The sequence below is a fragment of the Zonotrichia albicollis genome, chromosome 5 (genome assembly GCF_047830755.1).
Source record: "Zonotrichia albicollis isolate bZonAlb1 chromosome 5, bZonAlb1.hap1, whole genome shotgun sequence".
NCBI classification, from domain to species: domain Eukaryota; kingdom Metazoa; phylum Chordata; class Aves; order Passeriformes; family Passerellidae; genus Zonotrichia; species Zonotrichia albicollis.
In genome coordinates, this window is record NC_133823.1 from 47033069 (window position 1) to 47052723 (window position 19655).

The 19655-nt window shown below is 41.0% G+C and overlaps 1 protein-coding gene across 3 annotated transcripts in view; it reads left to right on the plus strand.

The window, feature by feature from the left end:
• The window catches only part of SMIM14 (small integral membrane protein 14), a 53566-nt gene that overhangs the window by 14375 nt on the left and 19536 nt on the right, over window positions 1-19655 (plus strand). For 2 of the 3 annotated variants that reach the window (XM_026795561.2, XM_026795562.2), the window contains exon 2: window positions 17393-17503. In XM_026795561.2, the coding sequence (XP_026651362.1) occupies window positions 17429-17503 (75 nt within the window). In that variant the 5' untranslated portion in view covers window positions 17393-17428. Of the gene's footprint in view, window positions 1-1864; window positions 2040-17392; window positions 17504-19655 lie in introns of those variants that run through there. The other variant, XM_005490513.4, reaches the window with a different exon arrangement.

Below are 19655 nucleotides of genomic sequence, written 5' to 3' on the forward strand. Positions count from 1 at the left end.
ATCAGTTTCAATGGTTCCTCCAAATATGCCTGATATCATTTTAGCAAGTGCTGTTTGACCTTGTCCAAGAGTTGTTCAGCAAGAAAATAGAAGTGTTTGGCATTTCTGCCTCAGCTCGGCAGAAGGAACCCTCTCTGCTACTGTGCTGTTGGCATTTCTCTCCTCTCTTGTTAGAATCAGGACTAATGGCAAGCTGTGTCTGGTTTGGGGATTTCAGGATCTCAGATCCATTTTCTAGAACAATGGCTAGCCCTGTGTATGAGGTGTGGGAGACAGGTAAGACTGGTTAATGGTATTGAGAAGCTGCCTTTGCTTGTTTCAAGGGTGGTTTGTTCCTGGTGAAGGGTTAGGAGAATGGCTAAGGGAGAGCTGGAAAGAAGGATACAGCCAACAGTTGATCATTCTTCTTATGACTACCCTCTGACACCATTGTCTAGATTAGCTTAGTGTTTGGCCAGGACAGCCAAAGTAAACATCAAGGCAAGCATACCTTGAGATTGTCAATCTTCATAGTTCTTGTTGCAGTCCAAACTCCTGAACGGGCTGTAAAGAAACCTGTCCTCCCAGGAAACATTGAAGGAATATGGCTTCATACTTCCAAATTAAAGGTAAGTTTTAGCATCCCTAGTACCTTACCAGAGTCTTAGTTCCCTGGATGGAGGTAAACAAGATGATACCAGTTCTGCATAGTTTAGCTTTTTTGTGTGATGGCCTGGCTTTGTGTCAGTGCCTTGCCTCCTTTTTCAGTATTGCCACTGCTTAGTTGGGTGCTAAGACAAGAGAAAGGACTAAAACATGGGAAAGAAGAGGCAAGACCCACAGCAAGTCAGGACTGTGTGGCATTGCTACACAAAGGCAGCCCACCTCCTGACTCTCAGAAGTGGAATGGATATGTTCAGGGCCAGCTCTAACCAGGAACAGTTGGTCTGCCTGCATCTTTCAGAGAGAGGTGGCTCTGTGCAGCAGTGATGGCTGGACATGCAAGGCTGCCAACTGGCAGTGCATCCAAGACTTGGCAAAGTAGCATAGGCTAGACACTCAAGTTTAGGAAGAAACTTTCAGAAAAAAAAGCTGTTGCCACGAAAGGAGGCTTGAAAACCCCATGACAACTGCAAATAGCAATGAGAACAGCCATATGTGGGTCACATGAGACTATGCACCACTGGTCAGAGGTACCAACTTGACAGCATTTGCAACTTCTATCCAACTCTCCTTTCTCACTCTGATTGCAGTACTGTCCTTGTTTCCTGGCTTGGAGGAGGTAAGCCAGCCTTGGAAATATTGGAGAACAAGATTTTCTTCCCTGTATAATCCCCACTGCATTACTGCATGGTATCAGTGTCTCCAAGACGGGATATGGTTAATCTTTCTGTATTGGGAGTATGACACTCCCTTTCCTTGGGTGACTGAGAAGCCACAATCTGATTTTCCTTTCTAACTTCATTCACAGCATCTAAATACCTATTTTGATGGATGCTTTAATTGCTTAGAAGCCCGTGAGTCACGAGCTCCTGAACAGGCTTTAAATTTCAAGATGAAAAACTAGCCTGTAAATTGCCTCGTACTTCGGTGGGGATGGCTGGGGCCAAGCGGCCGAAGCGCCCGTGTTTGCGCCGGGGGCGCGGAGCCCTGGCCGCGGGGGCTGTGGCGGACCCCAGGCACACCTGGCCCTACAGCAGTCCTGTCCCCGCGTCCTCTCCGCGCTGACCTACCGAGCTTTATTTTATGGCCGCCGCGCTGTTGGGCACTGCGGCCCGCCTGGTCCTGCCGGACAGCGCGGCCCGGGCCGCGGCCGCCCCTGCCCGCAGCAGGGCTCGGCTCCCGTGCGGGGCGGAGGGCCGGCAGTGGGGGGCGGGACCGCGCGGCGCCGCCCCGGCCCCGCCGCCGCCGCCGGGAGCCGGCAGATCCGGGTCTCGTGGCGCGGGCTGACGTGTGAGCCGGCCCGAGCCGCGGGCCGAGCCGCGGGGCCGCCCCTGCCCGCCCGGCCGCCCTGCCCCTGCCCCCGCCCCCCAGCCCTCCGCGACGGCGGCCGGAGAACGGTGAGCGGGGCCGCCGTGGCGGGGCCGGGGAGGGCGCGGGCTGGCGGCGGCCGAGGGTTCGCGCGGACATCCCCGCCCGACCCTCCGGGGCCGGGGAGCGGCGGCCAAGCACCGGTGGGGGCTGCGGGGTAACTTCAAGCCTGTTGAAGTGCAGAAACGTCCCCGCCGCCGGGCGCTTCGCCGGGTGCCGGGGAAGGTAAACACCGGGAGAGCCGGAGCCTCTCCTCTCGGTGTCAGGCAGCTCTCCTTCTTTTCCAAACCAGAGAAACGTCGGCTTGTCTTCTTATCAGCTGGTCTGATTGTGGTTTTTCTGGTTATTGGGGATTTTAATGCGAAGTGGCACTCTTCTGTCCCTTTTCTTTTTGTCCTTAAAGGATCGCAGTCTGATACTTTGAGCCAAAGAGGTTTAGGTTTCTCTCTTTAAAGAAGCTGGCAGTGGCGTGCAGACACCAGGATGTGTGCTGCCAGGCTGCTCCCTGCTTTGCGAACAGGGTGCAGCTGAAGTGGGAGAGATAAAACAATGTCATGTGAAAGATAATCTCGGGAATAGGACAGTATCACACTGCTGTTAATTTATTAAAGATAGGGTTCCTGTCAGGAGCTCTTCATGTATGCTCGAATATGTGATTCCTAGAGAATCAGTGAAGAAGGGCTATATTGGCCTTGGACAGCACAAGATGTGGTTATTTCTCTGCTGCTGCCACTGTGGTGGGTTCCCCAGCTGTCCTGCCCTGCAGCTCAACCGCTGCCTTCCACGGCAGTTCTGAGGCCTTGGCCAACCAGCATGAATGTGCTGCAAGACCTACATCAAAAACTTTGGTTTCCTGACAAACACCTGTTTGCCTTGCCAAGTGTCTTCAGGTTTGCCGTTTAGATTGCAGACCGTTTGTGTTTTAATACTGTCTGAACATCCAGATCTATGCAGATAGATAAGTCTTGAAAACCAACTCCTGTTTTTGGAGGCAAGGACATCTAACATTTGGGTCTTAATAGCATTTTGCATTTATGTTGTTAGTGTGTCTGCTGGGGAAGGTGTGTATCTTTCGTGAGTGTTAATGGGTTATGTATTAGAAGTCTTTAAATGCTTAGCTATTAGTGTGCTATCCACCTTTACTCATTCATTTTACATTCCAAAAGCAGATGTAAGTTCAAAAAAATCAGAAGTGTGGGAGATCAGTTTTACTTTTTTATCTCTTCCTACATCCTTGATAATTTCATCCAATTCCTGTGACTCAATGAGATGAAAGAAATCAGTCTTTGATTTTAAAAAGTGAACCTGTCACTGATAGTGAGGCTTGAAATGATAGAAGCAGTTTGCCAAATGAAATTAATTGTAATGTTAGCAGTCATTAGTTGATTCACTTCTAAGCACTGTTCTTTCTCCTGCCACTGTGGTGGGTGAGTCCAACATCTTTGATTCTTTTTGCCCTTTGTAAAAGACAAGATTTACAATGTTTGTCTAACTCTTGAGTGGTACAGAGTTCTGTATTTTAAGTAATTTAAGATTGTTTTGTATATGGAGCTAAGCAAGGGCAAAGTTATACAGGATGTGTTACTGCAAGTTCCACACTCCGTTGTTGCACGTCCTTCTTGGGCCAGCAGGGACGTCCCTGACCCACTGGGGACCAAAAGCCCTGGTCTGCTATAGAACTGAGATGATGGTAGGAGCAGTTTTGTAGCTCTGGGTGGATCTTTTTTTAGCCTAGTTGGATACTATTTTGCTGACTATAGAAATAAATATAATCGACAAAGTTCTATGACATTCTTCATATTGTGCACACTGTGATGGTTTTGCAACACCTTACTCAAGTCCATTAAGTTCCAAACTGCATGGCCCAGTTACATGAGCAATATTCTGCAGTCCATGTTCTTTTATTCTACGGGAAAAATGAGAATAATACAATTGTTATTAAAGAAATATTTTACATTTAAAACAATTAATTGTTTCAATAATTTTTAAACTGTTTTACCTGCTTTCAAGAAGTTGGTATTTAGTTTTGGAGAAAGTTAGTTTCTAACTGACTCATGGTTTTGTTATTAACTTCTCATTTCCTACTTTCATATATTTAAACTTCAGAATAAGTGATGTGTGAATGTTATTTGCATAACAAATGTGTAATAAAACTATGTTTGTACATTTAGAATTTTCCCCCTTAGGTATTATGGGTACTTGACATACATTCTTAAAGACGAAGTTTTGTCTCTGCTGAAGTTTGTCATACCAGAATTTGACCTTACAACATCATGAGACTTCACAGGGCCAGTACAATGAAAGTTAGCAAGATCTTCTCTTCTTATAAATGCATATGAATGGCAAATGTCACAGTGGCCTGACAATACCATCAAATTCTTACTCTCTATGTTTTGAACATTTATCAGATTCCTCATCATAACAAATATGAAAAAGTTTTGGCAGATGCATTTTTGCATATACAGCCTGTTGTCATCTGGCCATTTTCTGCTTGGGACACAGGTCAGAGCCTGTGACCCTATTTTGCATACATGCTGTTACACACTCTGCATGTTTGCATTTACATACCTAGATATTAACTTGATGCTAAACACTTTCTGCCTTAACTCTCTGGGTTAGAGATTCAATTTATGAATGCATTCAGATCCATCTAATTGTTAATGAGGCAGCTGATTCTGCAAAATGCTAATACTTCTTGGAAAATCCAAGTACTCCCAAACCCTCTGTAAGTACAGTGGAAGTGAAGAAAACTTTCTAAAGCTCTGTCACAGAGCTGAATCTTGCAGTCCTTGTACAGGTAGAAAGAAAGAGGAATTATTTTCCCAGAAGAGCTCCTTCAGCTTGTATGCCTTGACACATCAGCATCTAGCATCCCTAGTTCCCAATGAACCTCATTTGAAGTAAGACTCCTTAGCTCCTCATCACGAAGGAATAGTCAGGGATAGGAGAAGGATCAGTGTGTGTTAGCTGTGTTAGTCTTACTTTGCTGACAGAACAGTGGTTCTGCTAGCAGTAAGAGAAGAAATATGGTGCTATCCTCTTCCCTATTCCAACCACCTATTTCACACTGCTGGCTGAGGCTGGGGCAAGAAAAAGGTCCCTTAGTGATGACTGATGGGGCTTTTCATGAAAAATTGGAAGATGCTTAGGGGAGCAGCCCTTGGCATGACTGAGTGATTGTGCATTTGCATTGTTGTTAATTGAACAGATATGCTTCAGAGGCTTTTGTTTAAGTGTCTAACTGGTATTTTTTATAGATAATTGAACAAATTAGTCCCATTTGGGTGGGAACAGATTGAATTACATTTGATAAAAGTTTTCCTCATTAAGATTACTTCTGATTCTTCTGCAGCTTTGCATGCATTAAAAAGCATGGCTTTCTGGAGCTAAATATAGTTTCATTCTTACTTTATAAACCTTTTAAATAAATGTCAGATCCAAACCACCAAGCACTCCTCAGAAAGAAAATATTTTTATCAGAAAAAAACCCAGAAAAGCTGGACAAAAATGTAGCAGCAACCATTTACATTATATAAGCAGATGCATTGCTCATGTACTTTTTTTGTTGAATCTTTGTCAAAGACAGACCTCTAGTATTAGAGCTTTGGTCTTTTTTCTTCGTGTGTTCGTGTATTTCCCATTAGTTAATCAAAAAATCTTTATTTCTAGCAGGAAAATATTCTTAGACAACTTGATAAAATAATTTATGTTTTTTTCACACATTAAAAAGTTATTTAGAAAAAAAAAGCCAGCTGTCTGAATGAAATTACATGAAGGTGTGAAGAGAAGTTGGGGTTAGCTCTTCAAGCAGTTGAACTAAATCAAGTGTGAAAGCAAGCTTCCTGGTGTGAGCAACCTTACTGTAACAAGGATTCCAGTGCAAGTGATTACAGTGTTGTTAGGGGTTCCTCACCCTGGTATCTAGATGAGACTCATCAGATGTGACCCATAATTAAGAACTCCTATTTGAAAATACTACACAAAATACTACATTTTATCAGAGAGCTCTGTGAAATGTAGAAATATTCTTATTATATAATTATATTTCTTATATAAAAGAGACATTTTTGAGCCATGGAGGTTGTCAGATGGTTTAGCTTCAAATTAGTATGTAGAACAAAAGTCACTAAAGATGAAAAATACATTATTTTCTGTATGAAAATGGTAGAGCAAAAGGTAAGATGTGTACTGCAAACTGATCCTGATCTTGTGAAACAGAACTGTAGATTTTTGTTGTGCAAATTAATATAATGGATTTTAAAATCTGTTTGGTAGAAGGTGCAGGGAAGTGTTGTGTAATTTGCATAACACTTTCCTTTTGATAATCTAAACTAGTCTGTGAGTCTGCTGAATTAGATGGATGATATTCTCTGGTAAAAATTGGGTCATCTGGTAGCTAAACATATGTAAATAACCAAGTCAGAAATCCTGTTAATTGCTATGGGTTCCCTCTGGTAAAAATACTGATTTGAAAAATTCTAGTTGATAAGCTTCAAATTGTTTACTGCAGGTATGTAAAAAAACCCAGCTGATTGAACTTCCATTGAAGTTGAAGACAGGCACCAGCTAGCTTCAGATAAAATTTGATCTGGCCTAAAGGGGTTAGGAGTAGAGCTGCCAGGGAATAGAGCTTCTTTCATCTGAAAATTGAAAATCCTGCTATCTTTCTCAGCATGCTGCTACCCTGTTAAATCTGTTTGCTCAGTGGCAAGTTATTAGAAACATATGTCATCCCTGGAGAAAGAAATAATGAAAGTATTCCAAAGAATTTCAGTATAATTTTGTGTTTGTATGTGATCAGAGTGATGTTAAGGAAAAGTGTATTTTTATAGTTTTAAGGATTTAGTAAGGTATTTTTTAATGCAAGCAATTACACTCTTAATATACTAGTATAAAAAAGCTTCATAGCTCATGGTAGGGCTACATTTGCTGCCTCAATATGGCGGAAAAAGTTTCATTTTTATTTCTTTTGAAACTGTATGTTTTTTTGTAAAGGACTGAATAAGAGACTTTTTCATGTTTAATTTTGCAAAGAAACAAAATATCTAAAAACTTCTGAATGAGGAACATTTATAAAAGAATAATTTGAAATAATGAATTACTGTAGGCCACCTGAGCTGCAGTAGCTGCCTGGCTGCTCGTGGTTAGCTCTGGTGTGTTTCAGCATAACCTTTTTCTTTTACAGACTGAGCAAAGTCATGTTTCAACAGCCAAAACCAGTACAATAGGTTATATAGTTTCTTATGCAAGCATACTTTCTAATACTTTTAAAAGTGAGTTATTAGTTTTGCACTATGAAGCCCGAAAGTTAAGCCCGAAGCATCTCTCAGATGGGGTAATAAACAGCAAAGTCTGGTTCCCTGTTCAGCTTCTGTGGGGGGCTAGTATGAGATCCTCACCTCTGCAGTTTTCCATCTGCAAGAGGGTGCTCTTTATTCTTGCTTTCCTGCAAAAGCAGGTCTGTCCCCTGTTAGGTGTGCTCCTGTTCCCTGTGTGGGTGCTGTCTGTCCCCTGTTAGGTGTGCTCCTGTTCCCTGTGTGGGTGCTGTCTGTCCTCTGGAAGGTGTGCTCCTGTTCCCTGTGGGTGCTGTCTGTCCCCTGTTAGGTGTGCTCCTGTTCCCTGTGTGGGTGCTGTCTGTCCCCTGTTAGGTGTGCTCCTGTTCCCTGTGTGAGTGCTGTCTGTCCTCTGGAAGGTGTGCTCCTGTTCCCTGTGTGGGTGCTGTCTGTCCCCTGTTAGGTGTGCTCCTGTTCCCTGTGTGGGTGCTGTCTGTCCTCTGGAAGGTGTGCTCCTGTTCCCTGTGTGAGTGCTGTCTGTCCTCTGGAAGGTGTGCTCCTGTTCCCTGTGTGAGTGCTGTCTGTCCTCTGGAAGGTGTGCTCCTGTTCCCTGTGTGGGTGCTGTCTGTCCCCTGTTAGGTGTGCTCCTGTTCCCTGTGGGTGCTGTCTGTCCCCTGTTAGGTGTGCTCCTGTTCCCTGTGGGTGCTGTCTGTCCCCTGTTAGGTGTGCTCCTGTTCCCTGTGTGGGTGCTGTCTGTCCCCTGTTAGGTGTGCTCCTGTTCCCTGTGTGGGTGCTGTCTGTCCCCTGTTAGGTGTGCTCCTGTTCCCTGTGTGGGTGCTGTCTGTCCCCTGTTAGGTGTGCTCCTGTTCCCTGTATGGGTGCTGTCTGTCCTCTGGAAGGTGTTCTCCTGTTCCCTGTGTAACCACTTGCTCAGAATCTGGCCTCCCAAAGCAGCACAAGCCTTTGGCCCTGCTTGGCCTGGCACAGCATGGGTGTCCTTGCAGGGCTGGTGCAGAAGTGCTGCCAGCAGGGTTTTCAGGATTAATATGTGTTGCTTCCTGCATCAGTGCATCACTCATACAGCTGCAGGAGTGCTGAATTTGGGAGATTGGCACTTGTTTGGGAATGGGAGGAGGAATGTCAGCAAGCAGTGAGGCAGTCTGTAATGCTGGGGACACTAACCAAAAGCAGGAGAGTGAGCTAATATGCCCAGGTGTTCTACTTAGTATTGAGGTGGAAGGACCATGAAAGTCAATAAGAGTTCTTGCCTTACTGAAAACCACAGGAGAGGGCTCCCAGTTTGCTCTGTAAACTGGTTGAAATATGTGTTAGGAATTTTACAGAGGATAGCTCACATTTTTGCATTAAAATGTGAAATTATTAATAGCCATTAGTTACTCAGCACAGTAGGAATAACTTTGTTGTCCTAGACCACTGTCAGTCTCCTACACTAGAAGAGGCTGAAGCATTTACTTAGCAGAAAGAGGGTATTATTTCTGGACAATACTCTGTGTCACTGACATCTTCTCTTAATTGGTTTTCATATTCTGAGAGCTTTCTTTCAGAAAAATGTCATCATTTTAACAAAAGGATGACCAAAGCTGACAGCTGGAGTCTGGTAATAACATTCTGTATCAAATATCATTAAATGAATTCTAAAATAGCTGGACTGCTTTTTTGGTCCATGACTGTATGTGCATAATTAGCTCCTTTTCAAGTGTTGCCCAGAGGAAATGTTGAGCCACCTGCATGGGAATAAGTAAATAGCTTGTTTTAATCTCGGTAGATCTGATTTAGCTCCCTTAGGGAGTTCAGTTTTGGTCACTGACATCAGCCTTATTGCCTTTAAAGCCTGAAATCTTTTGTCCTGACATTCTGGGGTCTGACCAGGAAAGAGAAGGGGGCAAACAGTGCGGGAACAATGAGGAGTTTCAGTGAGTGGGTTCTTGTCATCTGAGAGTTGTACTTGACGCTGACAAGACTTAACTATGCTGAAAGAATCATCTGTATAATCTGTATTTCCCTGATATGCCATTCTGTGTTGAACTGATGCACCTCAGCATACCTGTGACCTTGGTTAGCCCAGCTCAAAAATAGTAAGCTTCCTGCCAGGTTCTTATTAGAACCTGCCACTTTTTGAAGGGGTGTGAACTTTTTCACATACTTCAATTTGAGAAGGGTGGTGGTGCTTGGCTATGAAAGGGCTTTGGCCATAATTTTAAGTAGTTGAAGTTTTTATGCTCTGATTCCTGCTTCATTGCTCTAGGTGCTAGCACTGTTGTTGGCAGATGGGCTCAGAAGAATATTCTGCCCCACACAGAGCAACTCCAAATGTCCACTTCAGGGTGAAAATGTTACCAACCCAGCAATGCTCAGAATATCATGGTAGTCACACAGTGAAGACAAGGGATGTATCCAGTAGTCCTGTAAGACCACCAGGAAAATACCTCGGACTTTTACCAGTTACTTCTCAGCTTTAAGTCTGTCCCTGCTCAAAAGCTCCTTCCCCGATTTCAGACGTCCTTCAGTGGCTGGCTCAGCGTTTCTTAGTTTCTTTGGCTTTGTCCTATTTTTAAGAAGTTTTGTACTATGTTTACATCTTTAAGAAACATCAGATGAGTGACACTGGAAAATGAATTCATTGTTTACTGACAAGGTGATTTGTGGGACAGTAGCAAAGTTACCCAACTAGAATGCCTTGAGCAGGAGGATGTGGCTGGGTGAGCATTTCTCGTGTGGAGCTCCTGCTGGGGTCTTGAGCTCCTACTTGAGCAGTGTGAGTCAATTTGGTTGAATCCAACAAGAACTCCCCCAGCTGCCTCTATCTGTGTATGGGTAAGCACTGACTTTTCCATGAGGAAGGGAACTGGCTTAGCTCAATCTGCATTGAAGAGTTCATCTTAGGTCTTGTTAATTATCCTGAGAAAAATTGTAAAAAAATACTTGCCAATTCATTAGGCTACAGCTGGAAGTCCAGGGAGACATGCTGATGCTTTCAAGTACAAACCCAGCTGCTCTCCCCCCACCCCTGGAATTACAAGGAGAGTGGAGATGGTTGCTTTGTACCATGAAAGTGTTGCTGTGTCTAGGAACCCACTTTGGAATCAGCCATCAAAATCATGGCAGCTCTTTTCCTAGAAAAGCTAAATGGGTGATCTGAACTGGGACAATTAGTTAAAGAAAGCTGTAATTGGAGCCATGCTTTACTGTGGCAGCTCTCCTTCTGACAGGACCCACATTCATATCTGACTGGTTTGCTTTTGCTGCCCAGTTAGCCAGTTGTTTTTTGGGGGTTTTCTTGTCCTGAGAATTCAGTTTTATGCCCAGGAGGAGGCCTGGTAGAACAAGATCATCAATAGTTCTCTAGAGATCTGTGGTCATGCAGAACTGCTAGATCCTGGTGCACTAAATCTGATGAGAGTCATAGTATTTATTCCAGTAAAAATAGGGTGCAGCTGTAAGTGTGAAAGAGACGAGAGAGAGCTTCTCTTGGGTTATTAATAAAAGGGATTAAAAACAACATTATAAAAAAGCCAAGTATAATGTTGCCATGTTTCAGGCTTTAGTTCTATGAGGGAATATTTACTTGAACTATCTAAATTACAGTAATAGAGCAGAAGAGATCCTTGGAATGTTTTAATTAGTATCGATTTGTATACAAGATTCTTCTTTGCAGAAGTTATTTTTAGCCTTGTTTGAACAGAGGAAGTTGCTTTGTAAAGGAAGTTTTCCTAGAAAACTTCAAGCTTATTTTTGCTAATTTATAACCCCAACAATTTAAAACATTTTTATAAAAAATGAAGACCACCTCCACTGGTTACTTATACCAGGCCCTTGGCTTCTGGGTTGATTTTGATTTAGTGTGGTGTCTTTGTCTTTATTGCGGGTTCTATTACCTTAGAATCATGCCCCTGTTAACTTCAAACAGAATAGCATTTCTTTATTTCAAAGTACTGCTTATTTTTCTCTTCAGTTTTGTCCCTATTCTCATAGTTCCTTTTGTGAAGTTTCTTCCCTATTCAACTAGTAATGCTTTTGTTTCCTTGCACTGTCCTGTAGTTTTGTTTAGTTTGCCTTCCTTTGCTTTTTTAGCAGAGTGGTGGCTCTGCTACCGCTTTTGCCTTGTTCCTCCTCTATACTGCCCTGGTGATAGGAAATGTGTTGCATTTCTGATAGTAGCAATTGAACTAGAAATTTTACAAAGCTATGTGCTGGTAAAATCAGACAGTCCTATGTACACATACATCTGTTTGGCTTTTTAAAGAGAAAACCCCAAAATCCGTGCATATTGTTTCCCCCCTCTGTGCTTCAGTCTAGTCTGAAGAAACACATGCTGCAGAAATCAGTGGATAAAATTCCCTGCCCTGTCTTACTCAGGAAGTTAAATAATAGGCTAGTGATTTGGATGTAGGTAGTTCATCAGAAGAGTAACAAAACACTCAGGATTCTGTGGGAGGGTGGGATATCCATGAAGTAAAAATACTACAAAAGATGGTAATCAACAGGAAAATGCATTATATAACAAATACAGAAAATTCTGCGTTCGTCTGGGATTCACTGTTTTGGAATATTTTGTCTTCCCTTGGTTGGTGACTAGTAAACAGTGTTGCCCTACCTTTATCTGTTATTTTACTGTACAGCTAACAGATGTTGAATTGGGCTCTGTATGACTAGGCAGGGTTCAGAGGACCACTCCCTAGAAGAGGCAGGATCAGACACGGATTTTGGATTGTACCCAGAGGCATTTTGAAATGCCCAGTATCAAGTCAGTTGTGGTCCCAGTTACCCCCTGAGTGCTCACAGTACCTAGGGGGGCAGAATGGCCAAGGAGGAGGAGAGATTCCTATAAAAGCAGTGATCAGGAGTTTTAGGAGGAATTTATCACACCAATCTCTTCCTGCTTGAAGCAATTTTCACTCCCTGAGTTAATGGGTACTGTGGTCACACAGTCCCAGTGCCTGGTAGTTTCTCTGGGAAAGGACTTGATGTGCAGGAATGCAAAGGTGTTATGTCATGTTATGAGGCCAAAGTACAGGATGTTTTAGATTCTAGAAGAAAATATTTGGAGGTGGGAAAGATTATACAAAAGAACCAAACTTGGAGCATGCTGTGAATAGAAGAATTACAAAAAGAGTCAGGTATTGTGAGAAGACATGGATACTAGTATGGCTTAGATCCAGGTGAAAAGGCAAGGGAACACATAATTTTTAAGTAAATGTGTATACTATATAAGATAATGGTTGAGTAAAAGAGAGAGGGTTTCTGCCTCTGACAGTAAGATAAAAATGAGCACTTTGTCTTTGGGCCAGTGAATCATTTGTGCTCTGTGTATGGCTTTTGCTATTTTAGCCCTTTATAATTTTTCAGAATGCCTGCAAGAGGCAAGGCAATTAATTTGCTTTTTTTTCTGTAATTTTATTTTAAATTTTATATCAATTTTCATTTGTTCTGCCGCACTTCTCCCAAACTGAACTCAAAAGTAAAATTAACTTGATGGCTTCTTTGAGGTATTTGACAATTGTATTCCAAGTTATTGCAGTTGGCTGAAAAACAGTAGCAAGGATCTGAATAGGATTTTTGTTTCTGTTTAAAGTAATGTGGCAAGATAATATTATTTGCCTGTTGTGCTATGAGGTATTTTTATTCCCAAGGATTTCTTACCTTCAGTATTCAGGAAAATAGCAACACAGTGAAAATAGTTCTTAGCAGGGGAATCTTCAGTCAGTGTATTTATCGTGTTTGTAATTGTCTACATTTTAAGTGCCTGGATCCAGGACAGAAAAGAGTTGATGAATTTAATGTTTTGATCTGAAGATGCCTGGTTTAGTCCATGATAAATCTGAAGTTACTCTGATCTGTGTATCATATAAAGTTACTATTTCTTCAAATATTGGTGTGATAAATACTTTTAGACAGTCTTTTATACCAAGGAGTAGAGATGACCAGTGTGTACACTTTGACCATCTTGCTAATCAGCATCGTATTAGAATCGCATTGGAGGGCATCTAGCACATGGAAAATGCACATTCTTGTTTGCCTTCACAGTAGAAAGGAATCCAGTTTTGTAATTATTACAGTGGAGCAAGGCAGAGTATATTGTGTCTCCCAGAGCTCACCAGCTGCATGCTATTTACTCAGGAGTGGTGTTGCAGAATTGGGAAATAATGTATAGTCATTGCAATAATTCAAAATACAGAACAATCTCTAGGGACACCCCCCCCCCCCAAGCCAGATTGTAGCCATAAAGATTGTGGGTTTGATAGTAGGATGTATAAAATATAACACACTGCTGTAGGGCTGGGAGTGGGGAAGATAATAAAAGAAACAATTTACAATAGTTACTATAACTGAGAATGCTATTTTTTAAATCATGAGAGACTAGAAGTATTTTCCATATGGCTTCACTGGCTGCAATTTCAAAAAGATACTCAAGTCAAAAAGTAGTGGGGGGCTTTTATTTCTGACTTAAATCATCAGAGACCATCCTCCACTTTACTCCTGAATTGTAGTAATTCAAATTCTGACCACAGTGCTTTAATTTCAGCAGTTCTGTTTATGATTACCTCTGTGGGCCTCTTTACACTGGAATGGTCATATTGACTCTCTGATGGTACATCATATTTATTCATGTTTACTAATTTTCTCCTTTATTATGCTCTCTGTCGGTTTGCTAGTCTGCAGGCCATAATAGATATCTTCTCAGCTGTTATCATAGAGAGCTCTGGCATATTTACTGACCATGTCTTCCAGCTGTTTGTAAATGCTGTGATTTAAATATTGTGCTAGCAGTAACATGGCCAATCCAAAATATGGTAATTTTGAGTTGTGTAAAAGACACTGCCTGTCAGAGGACTTGCAGGTATTTCACATCATAGCCTTACCAATTGCTGTGATCCTACCAGCTGATACAAACCAGCTCTGTCAACTCCAAGGAAAACAAGGTGATAATAAACAAAAAACCATACTGGAAATAATAAGTAAAGGAAAGCTACAACATTTTATTTCTTTCTCCAAGTCAGGAGGAAAAGAAGAGAACCCATACTCCCATTGTGGTAGATTGTGTGTAGAAGGACTGTATTTGCAAAAGGTGGAGAGCTTGTGTGACTCACAGCAAAGAGGTCAGAGCTGAGCAGAACAAGTTAGCTGCTGACGTGAGATCAGACAATTGCGAGTACCGGGAGGCAGGCAGGAAGCACGCTGCAGTTCTGCAACAGGGTTTTGATGCAAACAGGCTGCCTAAGGAGCCAAGAAATCCTGCTTTGTGCTCTATAAAAATACTAGTCTCTTTTACAGGGTCACAAAATGCTAATAAAGCTTAAGATCTGATTACAGAGCTTGGTACTTCATGCATTTGAGGTGTGCAGTTAATTCAAGAATGTTTTAAAGAGAAATAAAGACATGTGAGTCACATTTTGCACATGAAAATCGTCTTATAGTATAGAGTGTTTCTCTCTTCTTTGTAATTGGGCAGACATGTAAGATGTCCATTTCCTTCAGTTCCATCAAAAATAATTACATAAAGGGGAATTATTTACCTGGATTTTAAGAATATTAAACTAACCCAATTTTAGCAACTTTACTTTACGGGAAAACCTAGTGCTATTCCCAAAATATATTGGTTCTTTGCCAATGAAAGAGTTTGTTATAGGCTTGGAGGGAAGAAAGGATGATTCGTTTCAGCGAATCATGTGAAGGTGGGAAAGCTTTAAAGAGATCTTTTGTTCAAAATTTGGATGGCATTTTACTTGGTGATGTGTCCTGTGCTGTCTTTAGATATCACTGAGGTAATTTGTCATGTACAGGTGCCTTGGGGTAAATTCCTTTTAGTTCACCTCCGCCTAAATTTATGATGTTGTATGACAGATTAACTTTTCCTGTTTATTGTCTAATTTTTTTCTCTTATATGCTCTACAGAGAATGTTATCCTGGTCTTAGCAGTGGTGACTCTTACTTGGTGTTTGTTTTTTGTTCAGTCCCCTTTAATATAAACAATTGTCTGTTAATTTCTGTGACATTATTATGTGTTACTGACCCCTAAATTATTTCAAGTTACAATTAAATACTTTTTTGCAACTTGTTCATTTCTTGTTCAAATACCTTCTTGTGGATGTCAGTATTATATCCTATTTTTCACTGTTTAGTAATCAGTGCTTTTATCTGTTCCTTATCCTAAGATTGTTTTGGAAATGCTCCTCTGCTTGGTGTGGTACTCAGGGAGACTCTGTAGTTAAAGACTTTCTTCTATTGCTATCATAGGGTTCTAGTGGTTCTGAAATAATTTCATGTAAGTTAGTGTAGTAGCCTTACAATAAATCTTTAAAATAGTTATTAGATCATCTGATCTCCTATGTATTGGAGGCCATTATATGAACTTGGGTGCTTCTGTACTTTACTCAGGAACCTGTATTTTACTGAAGCATATCTGAATGCAGTGAGGGGTGGGAAATCCCACTGCTTCTTGGGCAGTTTGTTGCACTGGTCAGCTTCTATGATGGTAAAAATGTATGCCTTGCTTTTCTTTTCAATCTGGTTAATTACAGCTTCCAATTACTGGTTCTTGATTACCTCTTCATTGAAAAATTCGATACTTGGGCCTGGTTTTCTTTTCAAAGGGACTTGAGAGCTACATAATCATCTTACTACATAGCCAGAGTGTGCTTTCTTAGAGGCAAAAAAAATTTCCTCCATCACTTCAACTTTTTTCCTTTTTCAGTTTTCATTTTAAAAAGTGGAGACCCTAACAGATTAAGGGCATTGATGTTCAAACTCCATAATTAAGACAGATATCTCTCAGTTTCTTTTACTCTGTGGTCTCTCCAGCATGGTAAAGATTTATTCAGAAGAATAGTTGGCATTAACAAAGGAAGGATTTCTGAAATGCATTTGTGTTTTTCTCCCCCCAAGAGTGTAGAACTGTAGCAGTGTTACATTCTGTTGAATGAAGATGTCTTACAGCCACATAGGTTCTGCCTCTTCCTACTAGTGAGACTGAAACATTAAATGCTCATGTGTGATTGAGGCTGTAAGTTTTTATAGGCAATGACTGCAGAACATGTCTGTTGATTCAGCACACCCTTATCAAATGGCTGGTACCTTCATAAAGTACCTGTTTTAGGAATTGAGAGGTTGCATCTGCTCTGCACTGCTGTGTTTGTCTTTTTTGCAAGCTTGCCAGTTGTGTCACATCAGAGTCTGAGTGCATGCAACGCTTAACACCTTCTGAATACAGCTTTATGGATGGCAAGTGAAAAGTATTTCTTAAGTATGCTTTTGCAGAACTACCTAATATATCCTGAGTCGTCGTTTGAGAGAAATCAATCCCAGATTTGACCACAAGGGTAGAAATGCCTTGCAGTCTGCTGCATGGTTTGACCCTCAATTAAGTCACTAAAAGTTATTGGTAAATACTAAACATACATTTGAATATGCCTGACATGGCTGGTATGAGTGATTTTAGCAGATGAATAATCTAGAATTGATTTCCTACCATGTCCATTACAGCTTCTTTGAACATTCTGTATTGCTAAGTAATTCACCTACTTCTTTGATCTAAAATTAGTGTGCATAACTCCATTTTTAAAGTGTTTCCAAGTACATTCACTTTTGTACCCCTGCTGTTTGCTTGCAATATACAACAAAGACGGTTGTTTCCTTTAGCAAAAAACTTACTGAGTTTTAAATTCTTTTCTTGTACATTGATCTGGAGGGAAGATGCCAGCAGTTTATTAGGGTTTAGGAGTACAAGTTCCCCTGACCTTTCAATTTGTATATGTATACTTAAGAGTCCCACTGTGCAGATGAGAGACAAGAATTTAATCTTTTTGCTTCTTTTGATAGGATGTATTTCATTTTGGTATGTGAGAAAACCCAGAGGAGAAACACAGTCTTGCAAAAAAAATTTGTGTGAGACAGTGTTTTCAGCAACATCAAAATGTAACTGCACATACCAGACTTCTTCATTCATACCGCCAAAGGAATAATAGGATTACCCTCCTTTGTTTTGCTTTTTCACCCTGGCATTAAATGAACTGAAACTTGATGTGTGAGTCTCTGGAAAATAAGGTCAGTTGAGAAAGAGTTCATTGTCCTTTTATTCTTATTCCTCTTAGGTGTTCAGAGACAAGTTCAGGTTTATCCAGAGAGCCATGGCAGAAGGTGGATTTGATCCCTGTGAATGCATTTGCTCACATGAACATGCAATGAGAAGACTGATTAATCTGGTAAGGATAACATGAGGATATTTGGAAGGGTGCTTATTCAGGCACTACTTCAGCTCTTGCAGATTTGCAATTACTGGTGCTTTTGATTCTGCTTATTCAGTAGCACGTAGATGGAGTTAGAATTTGTGTATCCAACTTTCTGATGAGCTTTTGAAGAGTCAATACAAATGATAGCTTTCTGGTTTTTTCCCAGAGCTGCATTTTGACACCATTCACACTGTTTCTCTTGAAAGGTTTCTTTTTATGCCTTTTTTTTCAGTCTGCATAAAACCAAGGAAACTACCCAGCAAAGTCTTTGTGGTCAAGGTTGTTCCACACATATGAATTTGCACATACTCATATGGCAAGATAATGATGTCTAATTTTTAAAAATGCTCTCTTAAAACTACTGAAGTTGAGAGTCCAGTGAGTCTGAGTTTTGAGTTCTGTTTCTTGCCATGTCATTGCAACTTTGAGCAAGTTATGTACATTGCTTTAACTGTAACCTGTAAAATAGCTGTTTCTTTGTTTCTGTATTGAACTTAATTCAATGTCTATTGAAAAATAAGCTATAAAGTGTTTCTTTTTTTCTGAGTATATATACTTTTAAAATAACATTAACAATTATGAACTGTGAGCAGTTAGGTGAATTTGATTACAGCTCTAATTTGGTAAATTCTTTTTAAGATTACAGTATACATCAGCTTCATTTGATGTACTTCCCATTATTGATTTTCATATATTTGTTTTTATCACATTTTCTTTCTTAGGGCCTAAATTAATATTGTTTTTAGTTACTGAGTACGTCAACTGTTCAAGGCAGTTGTGTGAAGAAGATTCTCTCTAGCATCAGGCCCTTCTTCAAGAGGTTTCTTAACAGTATTTTGGAAAGGTGCTGCTGACACATAGGTGCAGAAAATTGAGACTTCTGTAGAGAATAGTTGTCTTTTCTGTGGAGCCTTTGCATCAGGCCTAGCCATCCTAATGCTTCCCAGTTAGAGGCACAATTTCAAAATCATCTATGTTCTTTCCCAAGAAGGATTTTCTTTTTGTCTTCAACATGATGTTTGTGCCATATCCCACAGTTCTGTTGATTCTTCAGAACCTTGAGGCTTCTGAACACAGGCTGAAGTCATGAGAAAGGAACCCCAGAACCAAGTTCAAAAGTTGGGAGGAAGAAAGGAGGATTCATGTTTTCAGGCTTGTCAGATGCAAATCTAAACTAGCACGGTTCAGAATTTTCACCCTCTGAATTAAAACATTCAGCATTTTTTAATCTTTTTGGTTTTTTTGCTAGAAGGTACTGACATGCAATGACACTGGTCAGCCAGTTCTGTTTGTTGTAGCTGGAGGGTTCTAGTTATGAACAGTGTAAGTGAGTTGTGTCCAAAGTTAGAAGAAATGCCACAAATGTGTGTGAAGTTTTGTTCCTGGGCTGCTGCAAGCAGGGTGAGGTGGGTAAAAATGGATCATTTGGAGGATCACTAGTTCCTGTGTTATGAATGTGACAGAGCACATAATAGATGCATGCTCTTGGGCAGTCACCAAGAGCAGTCTAACAGTGTTCTGTGTAGTTGCAAGAATGCAGTTTGTTGCTCAATATTCACCCTCCAAAAAGATCATACCAATTAGCACTTGGAACTGTGAGGAGTAAAGGGAAATTCCAGATTTCATCTCTCTAAAAAGCAAAGCAGATGCTCCTAAATATTTATAAGACCAAATCACTAGCTAGGATAATTTAGCAGAATCTAGAGAAGAAAAGTCTCAGAAGTCTCAGTCAGCAGCCAGACTATCCTCAAGTAACCTGTGCTATGATCTCAGCAGGAGACTTGCTAAGCCATTTTTGCATCTGTAACTTTTATGCTTCAGTAAGAGTTTGCCTTCTAAGCTGCTGTTTTGTCACTCAGTCTTACACGACATAAGCAAACAGAAGTTTTACTATTTGTGCTAAAAAGAACATGTGGATGTTGGTTCTCAAAATTGCTGAGCCCCACAAGTCTCAATGGAGACTGGGTACACTGCCTCTAAAAGTTGAAACTCTAACTTCAAAATCAAAATTTTGATAAACAAAGCAAAGTGATCTGTTCTGAGTCTGGGTGAGAAAAATATATCCAAACATGCTGTGTACCCAGAATGGTTCCCTATATGTATTTAATTGTTGATACTTTTTAAT